The 13,954-nt window shown below is 40.5% G+C and overlaps 1 protein-coding gene across 1 annotated transcript in view; it reads right to left on the bottom strand.

Annotated features, from left to right (window-relative positions):
• Nucleotides 1-4,013: 4,013 nt before the first annotated feature.
• The window catches only part of NOL10 (nucleolar protein 10), a 72,823-nt gene continuing 62,882 nt past the window's right edge, over nt 4,014-13,954 (bottom strand). Inside the window, exons 20-21 of the mRNA XM_067544769.1 lie at nt 9,769-9,871; nt 4,014-5,182 (exon numbers count right to left, since the gene is read on the bottom strand). Coding sequence (XP_067400870.1) covers nt 5,066-5,182; nt 9,769-9,871 — 220 coding nt within the window. The 3' untranslated portion in view covers nt 4,014-5,065. The remainder of the gene's footprint in view (nt 5,183-9,768; nt 9,872-13,954) is intronic.

Raw genomic sequence — 13,954 nt, 5'->3', positions numbered from 1 at the left:
TGGTGAGGCTCAGTCACTTTCTGTAACTGTATTTGCAGGACTTCTGCCACTCTCCGAGCTAGGTCCTGGAATGATTTAAAATCATCAGCCACGGATGGTGGTGGGGGCACCACCACCTTGTCTGGTGACGAGGAGGAGAAATGAGCTTGAGGAGTGTCTTCCTCCTCTGCCTCCGCCCCAACTTCCTCCCCCGGCTGTTCAGGGGGTCCCGAAGCCTTCGAAGCTGCAGCTGAAGGAGGGTGCCTCCTTGCCTATTGGTAGGCCATGCTAGGGGCCTGGGAGGCTTGCTGCCTCTGAGTCTGCCAAACAATGGAAGCGGAGGGTCGGGTGGGCAATACACCTATACACCAATACACTAGTGCCCATAGTGAAATTGGGTCATATATAGTGGGTAAGAAGAATGGTGGGAACCCAAGTCCTCTCGCTCACTTTCCAACTCCAACGGTGAGAAAGGCAGTGCACGGCAGAGAGATGTTAGCGAGTTCAATGCTGTGGGAGAAGTTGGTGCTGGGGCACCGGTACTGAGTAGGGGCAAGTCCAGTGCGTTGGATAGTGAGAAATCTGTCATACACCAGAAATCCAGTGGTGCAGATAGCGTTGGTACCAGTGGTTACTCTTGGACCAATAGAGTTGGAGATGCAGACTTGGCTATATGGTCCATCGGTGCCACATACACCAGGGTCAGTGCCGATGTTCATGCCGACATAGCCTTCCTCGGGATGCATCTTCTATGCCTTTCACGTCCAAACGGTACAGGTACTTCTTTGCCCATGCCCATCAGGTCTTTGGGCAGCCCAACTTGCTCTGTTGGCTTGGTACTGTGTATACCCTGGGTACCAGCATTAGGTGGCTTTGGTGCTGTCAATACTGATGGAGCTGGAGATCATTTCCACCTCGATCAGGGCTTGCTACTGACCGTTTCTTAACAGCCTTAAGTGAGTGGATCAACTTTGGGATCACTTGCCTTCAAAGTAGATGGTTGCAGTGAGAGTTCTTGCCAGGACTCTGGGAGTTGAAGGGCCAACTCCATGAGCAGGAGTTTGAGCCTTATTTCTCTGTCTTTCCTGGACCTGAGTTTTAGTTGCTGGCACCAACCACACTTTTCTGGATTGTGCTTTTCTCCCAGGCAGCGAATGCACTGTGAGTGTCCATCAGTCACTGGAATAGATTCCTTGCAACTCAAGCACTTTTTGAAGCCTGGAGAGCCAGGCTCATACCCACCATGGTTGGCAGGAGGCAAACCCTTCCTTCTTTCCTTTTGTCTTTTTGCATGGCCAACAAAAAACAAATGAGGTAACAAAGGAAAAGGCTTCAAGAAAAGCTAAAACTAACAAAACTAAAGGGACTTAACAATCCATGAATGGACAGATCTGAGCTCCATCTCTAGCCAGGGGCGGTTGAGAAGGAACTGATGAGGGAATGCCCACACTTGCTGGCTAGACTTGTGGTAGGCGGCAAGCAGTGCGGCAGGACAGACTGCTACCAAAGTTCTCCAATCAGTAGTGCGGGGACATAGACACACCTACAGTGGAGCATTCATAGGGACACTACTTGAAGAAGTAGTGTTATCTCCCGTACAGATGCATTTTTCTCTCATGGCAGAAAGTTCCATTGTACCAGAGCAGTGTAATTCTGGCCACAGTCTTCATCCCAAAGCATTAGGTGATTTTTTAAAGATATGCTGGGCTCAGGCCATGAGAGACTTCAAGATAAGGAGACTATGAACTTGAAGATAAGGAGCAAGACCTTGAAGCCAATGTGGAGAGTGAAGAACAGGTCTGATGTGCCCATGGTAGCCCATGTTGCTGAGGAGATGTGCTGCAGTGTTTTATACTAGTTGGAGTTTTCTAAGGGCTGATCGCCTCATGGCCAAATATATTACATCGCTGTAGTATAGACAAAAAGTAAGGTCATCATCTGCCAGGATGGGACAGTCTCCTAGTCAATTAGAAATGACAGAAACATTAATGGTGGATGCTGTGATGTGAGACCTTAGCATCAGAGTGGAATCCATTAGCACTCCTTAGCTACAGATTCAAGTGACCAATTGTGGGTGTATAGTTTCTTCCAACCAGTAGAAACTGCACCATGGCTACAAACTCTTCCAAGTGTTTCCTCTGCCCATCAGCATCATCTCTGTTTTGGACTAGTAGGTGACTCCTCACCTGGACAAGTGAGGGCATTATTATGTGGCTAATGTGGAGACAGAGGAGGGGACAGCTACATGACAGCAAAGGAACTCCAAAGATTCCAGCTAGAAGAGCAGCAAAAAGGTAGAAAATCAATGCCAGGAGACACAGACCTAGACAGAGCAGCAGCAGAGGAAAAACTAGTAACTCCCAAAATAGGCAGCAAGCCTGAAAGCTCTTAAAGAGACAGAAGCCAGTCATGTTCTGATATGGAAAGAACTAAGATGGCAAAACTTAAAAGGATATAGAGGGCTATCTAACCACTTTTGAAAGGTTACCTTAGTTATGAGCTTGGCCATAAAAGCAGTGGCCCTTCAGACCTGTCCTGTATTTCACTGGAAAAACTCAAAAGGCCTACAGTGGAATAGACAGTCAAGGACATCAGACTAAACGCAGCACTTCTGAAAAGGTATACAATCCTGAGACCTGCAGCCAGGATTTCAGACATTCTACAATTAAGATGCAATGACCTGAGAAATTTGTAGCTGTTTAAACATAAGAAAGAGAGCCACCGGCAAGGGGGTGGGGGTGGGAAGGGGATCACAAAAGGTATTGCAAAGAGCAGAAAGCATTTTATAAAAATTCCTGCTTGCATAGGCCTGTAGAAAAAGGGCTCTAGATGTACAATACTCAGAGCTTGCATAAAAGGGCTGCTACTAATTGAGCTCTGATGTTTATACACTGAGTTCTGGAATCAGATCAAAAGGCTTAGATGAGATTGGTGTTATGATGGTACTGAAGTTTATACATTTATATTAACATGCTGGCAAAAAATGGGCTTAAGGAGTTCAACTACTTCTCTCTCGCTCTCATGCATCTCCTCTATGAATTTGTCGCACAAAGCTAGCTATGATCAAATTTCTGTCAACACTAAAAACAGAAAAAGCCAACACACACAGACAGAACCCTCTTCCAAAGTGACCTGAGACAACAGAGTACGGGGGGCAGTAGGCAATAAAGGGAGATTTGGTACTAGTATGTGTAGAGTCCTTTCCTGATGGAAAGCAAGCACAAGCACAGAGTGAAAAATAGAAAGATATAACCAAGTAACTGCAGCCATTACACCCAGGAGAGTTTATTTTCATCTTGTGTCCTGAAAAGCAGTGTCTGAGAAGGATTTAGAGGGTTATAGTGGACAAAATTCAACACGAGCTGCCACTACGATGTTCTGGCAAGAAGGGCTAACAAGATCCTTGGGTGTACAAATGGGCATAGTGAGTAGGAATAAGGAGATGATTTTACCTCTTTATATACAGCATTAGTAAGATTAATAGTAGAATACTGTACACAGCTCTGGTGTCCACATTTTAAAAAGGATGTTGAAAAACTGGAGAGGATGCAGATGGGAGCCACAAAAAATGATTCAAAGGCTGGAAAAAATGCCCTGCAGGAAGAGACTGAAGGAATTCAATCAAAAAGAAGACAAAGATTATTTGATTAGTGTATAAAGTACCTTCACAGGAAGAAAATATCTCATATTAGAGGGTTCTTTAATCTTGGCAAAAAAAGGCATTGAAAGAACCAACAGCTGGAAGTTAAAGACAAAATTAAATTGAAACATACATTTTTGCATAAAAAGCATACATTTTTAATGGAAGGTATTGACCTTTGGAAAAAACTATCAACGGAAATAGTGATTTCTTGATGTCTTCAAATCAAGACAATGTTTTTCTTGATTATATGCTTTAGTTAAACACAAATTACTGGGCTCAATACAGGGGTAACTGGATGAAGTTATATAGAAGTCAGACTAGATGATCTAACTGTCCCGTGTTTCACGATCACTGCTCAGTGTTCTGAATTAAGGAGCTTCTGAAAACTGGCTTTATCCAGAAAGTTCACAATTTATTTGGACTAGCCAAAAGGTAAACAGTTGTTTGTTTTTTTTTAAATGATGAACAAATCCTCTTAAGATCCAAATCACTTAAGGTAGAATTCACTCCCTTGCTAAAGGTCTTGCATTTGCCCTCTCTGCACTGGAATTAATTTCACCCCCTTTGAAAAGTGTAGGATTTAATGTTACAACTAACTACACTTTAAAACATTTGCTAGACATCCAATTTACAGTACGTTCCTTGACATGATTCCAATCCTGTAACATTTGAAGTCAATGGTACTAATATGTGAGTAAGGACTGCTTGCATCAATGAAGGGTTTGCATGATCCGGCCCCATGCTCATACAGCATTAAACAGACTGGTCACGTCCTAATTTAAGCCTCAATTCATCAATATACTAATCATGTGCCTAACTTTACACATGCAAGTAATCTCACTGACGTCAATGTGCTGACATTTAGGCATTTCCTTCACTACTTTGCTGAATCATGGCCTTACTTATCGCTATATACCAATGCTCAGGGCTCTCTGTGTTGCCCTGGTAGCAGATGATGACACTGGCAATACCCAAAGCTGTGGTGATTCCTAATTTGTATGTTTGTAATGTCAGCTATTTTAGGACAAAATGACAGAACCCTTGATCTCAGGTTTAAGCAGCCTAAAGTTTTTCAATCCACATTTAAACAGTGAACATTTCATGATGCTAAAAAACCCACTGTGTCCCAAATTAAAGAGACGGATAAGGTCCTGTTTGCACAGACAGGACTTTCATATAAATCATATCCAGGGTTACACAATAACCAGTCAGTGCTGCTTCACCTACAAGTCAAAACCAAGACTTTAAGTTTGTAACACTATCCTCTGGTGTCTTCTCCAAACACTGCAAGCCTTTTGTGAACGTCTCATTAGTTCACACAGAGTTTAACAGGTTCTAGTTTTCTTGTGTCCATCTTTTAGATGCAAAAAGGAGTACGCCTGTGCTGTAAAGTCCCACTTTCTAGGTGACAAGTGAAAGTAAAGCAGCTTCCTTAAGAAGTAATTAAAACGGTCCTCTTCTACCACGTTTACTCTTGAGGTGGCCAGCTGAGCGCCTGAGTTTTTTCCTCTCCTGATGATGTTGCTTCTCAGCTTCCTGCTGTTTCTTCTGCTGTCCTGACTGGAATATTTACAAAACAGACTTGAATTAGAATTCCAAATTTCCCACAAAAATGGAACAACATTAACAAAGTCAGAACAGTTCCTGAGGTTCATGTAGTAAAAATTGCACAGTTCTAGATACAAAAAGGAACAAAATAATCTACATGCATTATTTATAGTTTACAAAAACTTCCACATTAAACTATCAAGCACTCAGTTACCACAGAAATTAAGTTTTTTATTTTATCTATTCTACTCAGGTTCTTATACATGTATCCATCATTGTTATTTGAGCACCTGCTCATAAAATTATGTTTCCATCAGAAAATGCTAATGGTAAAACTGTTTAGATTATGGCGATGTTTTAGCAGTTTGTTCATTATGGTATTTTTTAGGTTCTAGCATTGTAGCTTTAAAATGTGGTGTATTTTAGAGGCACACCATTGAATGTAATGGCTAAAAAAATCTTCAATCTTTTTGTTTTGTAAGTCTTCTGCCTCTCACTCAGACAGCTTGAACTTTAATTTATTTATATTGCAAACATACATAAGATTTTTACTTTGTGCTTTTCTGACATCACCTCTACTTCAGAATGGAGACACACTGTTTACAGTTCATTGCAGTCTTCCACGTGTTCTATTCCAACTACTCACAATGTTCAAGCCCAGAAGAGTTTGGTCCTATATTGGCTAAAGATGGCTATCACATTTAGACATTACACAAAGGTATTTAAAAAGATAGTTGAGAGAAACTCCAAGAAAGCTCCAAGGTTTTTGTTTTGTATTTTAAAACTTGTATCATGTTACACACTAGCTCTGCTACTGATTACATTACTAGGAATATTTTCTACATAAAAACGGATTAAATTTCTGTACCAACATGCATGTTTCTGTGCTTTGTTGATAATGTTACTCCCCCTCCTCAGCTACCATTGAATACAAGATACTAGCTCAACAAAACCTTAAAAGCACACTGTACATATCAGGACAAACTTGAACAAGGCAGTTATGTAGTTACTCAGTGCAAAATGAATGGCCTCTCTCTCTCATATCTCTAACTTCAGGAAAAGCAAAATATTTATTACTTTAGAAGACAAGAAACTGCAGCAGAATTTCACTAGTCAACACTTTTGTGGGACCAACCCAAGAATTGACTGGCAAAATGTGGACTAGGGAGAGATGAAGAGAGGCCAGCATGCATTCTCCATGGGCCAGTGAGGGAGCACTGAATAATCCTATGCCCCAAAGACTCACTAAGCCAGAACAGGAACAACTTATATGGTTATGACAATTTCTTTTGCACCCACGCTGGAAGGAGGCAGAGACACCAGCCCAACCTCACCTGTTTTTTATGTTAGCAATAAACTGCAATCCTGGAAATTCACTATACTTACTATACTGCCAAAAGTTATGGATTTTTGAACTTTTAAATTTACCAGCAGTTCTTACCCTATAAGCAGATGTCAACAAACTTGCTATGTGATAGCATAAAAGGGGGTTTCCTACCACTGTCCAGAATTCATTCTGAAGTACTCTTTAGAAAATAAAGTTGCACTGATTTTAGCATTAAGTTTGTTAACATGGAACTGACTTGAATCATGTTTTCTCTTTCAATGACCAAAAGACTTTCCTCCACTCAGTCCCTTTCACTTCTTTATCCAGCATATTAAAAATGTTACTTTACTGATTAAATCAAATGTTATTTGCTATAAAGGACACTAGAAGGCCAGCCCTGAAGAAAACTTTGTGCAAGTTGATTCAATAAAAGATTCTTAACCACTCTGTTTCTCTAATATCTCTCAAATATCCTGGGACCAACACGGCTGCAACAACACTGCAAACAACTGGAATTGAAAGGCACTGAACCATATTGTAGTCCCCACAGTAAAACCCGTGGAAAAAGGCAGACCATCCAGGAAACTCCAAGAAATAAACTTTGCGAAGTTAACAATGATCAATTCCTGTGGGAGGGAGTGGGAAGAGTTGGGAAGGGCTACAGATACTGCAGTCACTCAGGTACCAAAACCTGTTCAGCTTCCAAACCCCACTGACCCACAAGGACTAAAAATACTAACTCCATGGAGGATAGATAAGACGACAGAAAATATCATAATATCACTCTATAAACCCATGGTATGCCCACACTTTGAATACTGCATGCAGTTCTGGTCACCCCACTTCAAAAGAGATATTAGAACTGGAAAAGACACAGACTAGGGCAACAAAAACGATCAGGGGGATGGAACAGCTTACATATGAGGAGAGATAAAAAGGACTGGGACTATTCAGCTTGGAAAAGAGATGACTAAGTGGGGATATGCTAGAAGACTATAAAATCATAACTGGTACGGAAAAAGTGAATAAGGAAGTGTTATTTACTCCCTCACATAACACAAGAACCAGGGGTCAACCAATAAAATTAATAGGCAGCAGGTTTAAAACATAACAAAAGGAAGTACTATTTCATACAATGAACAGTCAACCTGTGGAACTCATTGCTTGGGATGTTGTGAAAGCCAAAAGTATAACTGGGTTAAAAAAATAAAAAGATAAGTTCATGGAGGATAACCAAGAGGGTCAGGGATGCAGCCCCATGCTCTGGGTGTTCAAAGCCTCTAACTGCCAGAAGCTGGGAGCAAATGACACGGCATGGATCACTCAATAATTGTCCAGTTCTGTTCACTCCCTCTGAAGCATCTCGTGTTGGTCACTGTCAGAAGACAGGACACAGGCCCAGCTGGACCACTGGTCTGACCCAGTATAGCCATTCTTACGTAAGGCTATGCATTACTCTCCTGCCCTCTTCCAAAAAGGCCTCATATCTGCACCTAACCCTTGGAGATGGGGCAATGAAAAGCAGGAGTTAATGACAACCCTAGCAGTGTTAAATTCCCTCTAGGCTTGCCAACAGCACTCTTCATCTTTTGAAAAGAGCATATCATATGACATGGCGCCTTTTCTGACCTACTTTTTTCTGCTCCCATGGACTACAAAGTGTGCACTGAGTGGGACTGGCTCAGGTAAGGAGGGGGGAATTTTCCATCCCATTTTGCTTGTCTTCCTCTCCCTTCTCCCCTCATTAACTGCACTATTTGTCATATTTACTTCGAACTAGGCCTTTTTACCATTATAAATTGTGAACATTTGTATATTCAATAAAGCAAAAATAGCTGCAGCCACACTGAGATGAACTCTTAAACAAGTCACTTACAACAGAATTATAACAAAGTAATGTACTGATTCTGCTGGGATCAAATCCAAAATGGCATTTCGAACTATTCCCAAATCTTCCCCTCCCCCAAAATCTTTTTGGAAGCTGATCTTTCATTTGTTCCCTATCAACTGTAAGAAGCATTCTGTCTCAACATTTTCTGCTTTAAAGCTACTATAAAAAGAGTGTGCTCTGGAAGCCCCACAAAGCTCATGTCATTAGCTGTAAGGAGCTATGGTATCAGTTACAGCTGCTGGTAAGGCTCCTGCAATAGTGATCCTTTGCAGAGCTTCATTGGAATCTGTGACTTATTCCACAGTCCACACATTTTACATTCCAAAGTGAATACAGAGAGCAAACCACAATGTAAATGAGAAAGACTTGTGAAAAACTGTACAATAAGAACTTCCAGTGACTTTGGTTTACTTAACCTTTTTTGTCCCAATTACCCAAAGTGGCACATTCTAATAACTACTTCAGACATTTTCAGCACTGTGTTGTAGTTTTACTTCTATGTTGAGAGTTAATTGATAGGTGCCAAACAGAAATAGACTATGATGAACAACTTGTCTAGAGGAAGACCAATTTTAGCTGAAACAGACTTCACCAACTGAAGAATCCACTAATATGGAGATTTATCTTTCACCAATTCCAACCATGTTTTATGTATGTAACACTTTTCCACCCAGAGACCCAAAGTGGTTTACAAAATGTATGAACACATACACAGAATCCATTTCCCTCCTACCTCCATTCCCCAAAATGCAATCACCTGGAGACTGAAACAGCTTTTTAGACACACCACAACCGTTTCTGACAGAAATTAAGAAAACACCACCCAGTTGAAATTGCTTGGGAAAGTTAGGTGGGCAGAATGCAATTACTCACTCAAATTGGATTTGGCAAGTACATTGGAACAACATCTCTTATTCTTGTTAATAGTGCCATGGAACTTCATCGACCAAAGTGGTCAGGAGTTCTTTTTTATCCAGATGAGGCACTCCCATCACTTAACGACTCAGAGGTAAGACTGTCACCTACAGAATACCATCATCACTTCTTTCAACATCCCTGGACAGTTTTTGCCTATGAATTAAGTACTGATCAAATGCAATACTGAGGGATCTGACACGGTGCTAGCATTAGAAGATATAGCTAAAGATGATCTACTGAGAGGTAATTAGTGTTTCCCACCAGAATATGAATCTGATGGGACTGCCTACACACATGAGAATGTTGTTTTCTTAGCAAAAAAAGTAGAGGTGCAGTCAATTTATGAAGAAATCAAGACAGACATCCATTTCAGATGCCTTCAAGGCTCCCTGTTTTTTCAGGTAACCAATACATTTGTCATCTTGTGCATTATCTTATTTACAGAAGATTTTTTTAACTTACCTTTTTTAATTTGAACGTCACCTGTTTGCTGCCTACTGTGGTATCAGATACGCTGAGTGTGCCAAGCTTTTCTTCAAGCTTCAAACGATCTCCAAGAGTTTTTCTGCAAAGAACAATTATAGAAAATTGTTTCTATTCTGGTCTCCTCATATTGCTATTGTAAAGCCTGACAATGCAAACAGAAGAAAGCACAAATTCTACAAAACAATCAAATCCTATAACTTGCAACAAAAATTGCAACTGGGTTGTACTTTTGTCATTCTGCACCCAATTACTAAGCAACATATGCACTCAACACAAATGAAAAGCAGGTTTCAATTATTCCATTCACGTATTGCTCATTGCTCAGCCATTTTTCAACTTTTGACAGTTTTTAAAAAAATTTAAGCCCTAGTTAAGACACAAACCAGACCCAATTAGTCCATGCCATCCTCACTAAACCAACATGTGCTACGACAGCAGTTTTCTATGGAATATCTGGAGGTGCCAGGTACATTCAAGTTGTGGGAGCTACACTACTGTATTAATCTTAAATAAAATGTAAAAAAGGCATTTTAAAGCAAAATGTATCCTGTTTGCTCAGCAATCTTAGTTTCTAAGAGCAGAAACACTTTCTACCATGAAAGACTAAAATTTATTTGGATTCCCCCCCATTATAATTGGCATTTCTGATTCCCTTATTTGTAGTAGCTGCCTGAGCTGATTCAAATTTTTGACACTGGCAGCATGGGAGCTCCATGTAAGTGATTCTAAAAAGTAGTTTAATCCTACTTCAAAATCAGGAGAAAATATTCAACCTACTACAGGTTTAGTTTTAAAAATAGTGTTCAACCTCATGATTCTAAACTAATTAATGGAAAACCTTTGCAAATGACTGAATTAGCGAGACAGACCCTGATTCCATAAGGAGCTCTATGTGGACAGACCCCTTCTCCCATTGGAGTCCACTGACACTTAAAGAGTCTAAGCTCTTCGGGGCAGGGACAGTGTCTGTTATGTGTTTGCATAGGCCCTAGCACAATGAGGCCTTGACCTATGCTTGGGGCCCTATGAAGTACAGTACTGTAACAATACCTGCAAGCTGGACAAGGCTTAAGTGACCCATCAATAAGGAGGACTGAACTTTATTGCGTAACATGCATCACCTATTGTGACAATTTTAGTTTACTTTCACATAGAATTAGTTATAAATGCTCTAACATAACTGTAATGAAGTTTTAGCAATCCAAGACCTAGTTATTCGATCTTTGTTGAGATGGGGAGAGACTCTCTTTTTTGTGCAAATTATTAGCAAGGTACTGATATATATATATATATATATATTTCACAGATTACGTTTATGAAGGGAAAAAACAGGCAATCAAACATACTTCTGTGAAGAGCAGTTACAGAAGTCAATGGAAGTTCTGACAAGGCTGAAAGATTGGGCACCCAATATGGAGCCAGGGGAGTTTGCAGGATCTTGGTTAAAAGCAATTTATGTATAATGAAAGGCTTTTTCATATGAACTATGCAAAATTACTGTCAAGAATTGCTTTTTTTCCCCCCATGACTAGGTATTTTGACTCTGGTTTTCCTCCAATATATTTTTCAGCAAGAACTTGTAAAAACTTGCTACATCTGTGCTATATGAGAAGACAAACTAAGCCTCAGAGCTAACTATGGCAGGAGATCAGTCACTGACAGTGTAGTGAGATTTCTACTTTAAACTGAAGTTCGCTTTTCTCCCCTTTGAAAGTGAATGAGAGAAATGTGGCTACTTCCCAGCAATTCTTTAGCATGACTGGTTGTATGGTGCCTTCAGTCAGAGGAAAATTAACGTGGGGAGATAGTAGGAAAATACTATGGGTCATAGCTTTATTCTATAAATATGGGAGTGCATATATGTATCTGAGCGTTATGAAATTCATCGTCTCTTAAACATCTATGTTGTGACATACAATAACTCCATCAATAACAAACGGGAAGAAAACAAACTTTTTATCTCCTTCAAAAACATGGCCGAATGGGTATGCTAAGAGTGCTGTTAAATTACTATTTTTTATTTGTATTACCATAGCACCTAGGAGTCCGAGCCAAGGACCAGGATCCCATTGTGCTAGGTTTTGTACAAAAGACAGAAAAAGACGACTCTTTCTGCCTCAAAAGAGATTACAATCTAAGTAACAAAAATTGGAATGGGGATTAGACAGATCCTCTGAAAAAGCAATTAGTGGTAGGATGTGAACCAAGACAAGAGATGAGAGATGGAGACAGAGACAGGGGAGCACAAGGAAACAATAAGATAATACCGGTCAGCATGATAAGCTGCTGGTATGCTGAGATCAGCCTAACTGTTGTCGAGTATTTGTAGGTATCACAGCAGAGGAGTTTTAAGGAGATGCTGCATGGGAGAAAACACAAAGGTGTTTATTTGAAACTTTAACAAGTGGATGATGGAGGCTGCCATTGACATGTCAACATCTTGATAGCGAATGAAAGATGGGTGGGGATAGGTTGGGAAGGGCTTGAAAGTGAAGACAAGCAGCTTATGTTTGATGCAAAGAGAAGGGGGAACACGATCAAAGCACTGTGGTAGGAAAATGACCTTTGCAGCCACATTCTCAATGGATCTGAGCAGGGCAAGATTGCATTTGTCAAGCCCAGAGAAAAGGATGTTGCAGTAATCAAGACATGATATGATGAGAGACTGGACGAGAGTTTTAGCTGTGTGGGATGGATAGGAATCTTCAGAAATATTACACAGAAAAAAATCTGCGAGGTTTGGACACACTTATGTCCTCGCATCCAGACTGAGTCGAAGATGACATCCAGGTTGTGGAGCCTGAGCAACAGGTAGGATGTTGGTGTTAATTAAGAGCACTGTTTTAGCCATGTTGAACTTGATCTGATGGCTAGACATCTATGAGAAGATGCTAGAGAGATAGGCCAAGATTTTAATTTGAACAGAAGGAAACAATTCTGGACTAGATAGGTAGATCTGTGAAGCTGTCAGCACAGAAATGGTAGCTGAATTTGTGTGTGCGAATAAGATACTCAGAGATAAGAAAGAGGGAGAAAAAAAAGAGGATCATAGACAGAGTCCTGTGAAATTTCCACAAAAAGTTGGAGTGGGGAATGAGGAGAATCCTCTGAAGGAGCGATGAGCAGTGGGATGTGAACCAAGAGAGGACAAGTCATGGAACCAAGGAAGAATTTCAAGACGAACATGGTCAACAGCGTCAAAGATGGCTGACAAGTCAAAGGAGGATGAGGATGGAGAATTGGTTCTGAGCTATGGCTATGTGTAGAAGTCAATAGAGACTACTCTTAAGAACTTTGCTGCATTAAGGATACGCTTCAGAATGCTCCTGTCCTGAGAATCCTTGAATTTATGAAGAAATTTACAGTATACACCAATTCTTCAGAAGTTGGGCTTGGAGCAGCGCTGAGTCAGGAACTTGACAAAGGAACACCCAGTTTTATATAAGTCATAAACTGTTTCCCCAGGAACATTATACAACTACAGAAAAAAGAATGTCTAGCCATTAAGTGGATAGTGGAGGCATTAAGGTACTTAATTATGTTGGTCACAGACCATCATTCTTTAAATTGGCTAAATCAAATCAAAGACAAGCATGCCAGAATCACCAGATAGTACCTGCCACTACAATCGTTCCAATTTTCAGTACATTGCTCAAGGAGTCAGCATAAAAATGCTGAGCATTTATCATGGTATAGGGCCAGTAGACAACTTTTCTTTAGGGCTAGTCTTCTTTACAAAATCCTACCATGTTCAAACATAGTTCTAAAGAACAAAGCTAGCTGACACTATGATGACTATGCATTTATGATAAGCACAGATCAGGACAAATCATGCTCTGCATCAGATCAGCTATATAGGATTATAAATTGACGGTAGCTGATAATTAAAGGTTTTGGAAGAGTTTGGGGAGTACCCCATGTGCAGTCTTAATGCTGTCTGGCTGAGTGTAAATGGGATCATTCTTCACAGAACTTGTAATTTAAACTTTTTCCCCCCATGGAGAAACAATTTTGCATGGCAAGACAGCAGCATCTCACTGAAAAAGGAAAAGGATGCAATGCTCTCTGTAGTTTAATGATCCTATTTCTTCTTCATTTCATCTGCTATCATGTCACTATGTCTTACTTGTGTTTCGCCTAAGCCCCTTATGGTAGAATCATG

The sequence above is a fragment of the Emydura macquarii genome, unplaced genomic scaffold (assembly GCF_026122565.2).
Source record: "Emydura macquarii macquarii isolate MOO-44397 ecotype Brisbane River unplaced genomic scaffold, CSIRO-AGI_Emac_v2 contig_1027, whole genome shotgun sequence".
NCBI lineage: Eukaryota > Metazoa > Chordata > Testudines > Chelidae > Emydura > Emydura macquarii.
The sequence above is the reverse complement of the archived record's forward strand: the minus strand, read 5'-3'. Positions and strand labels throughout refer to the sequence as shown.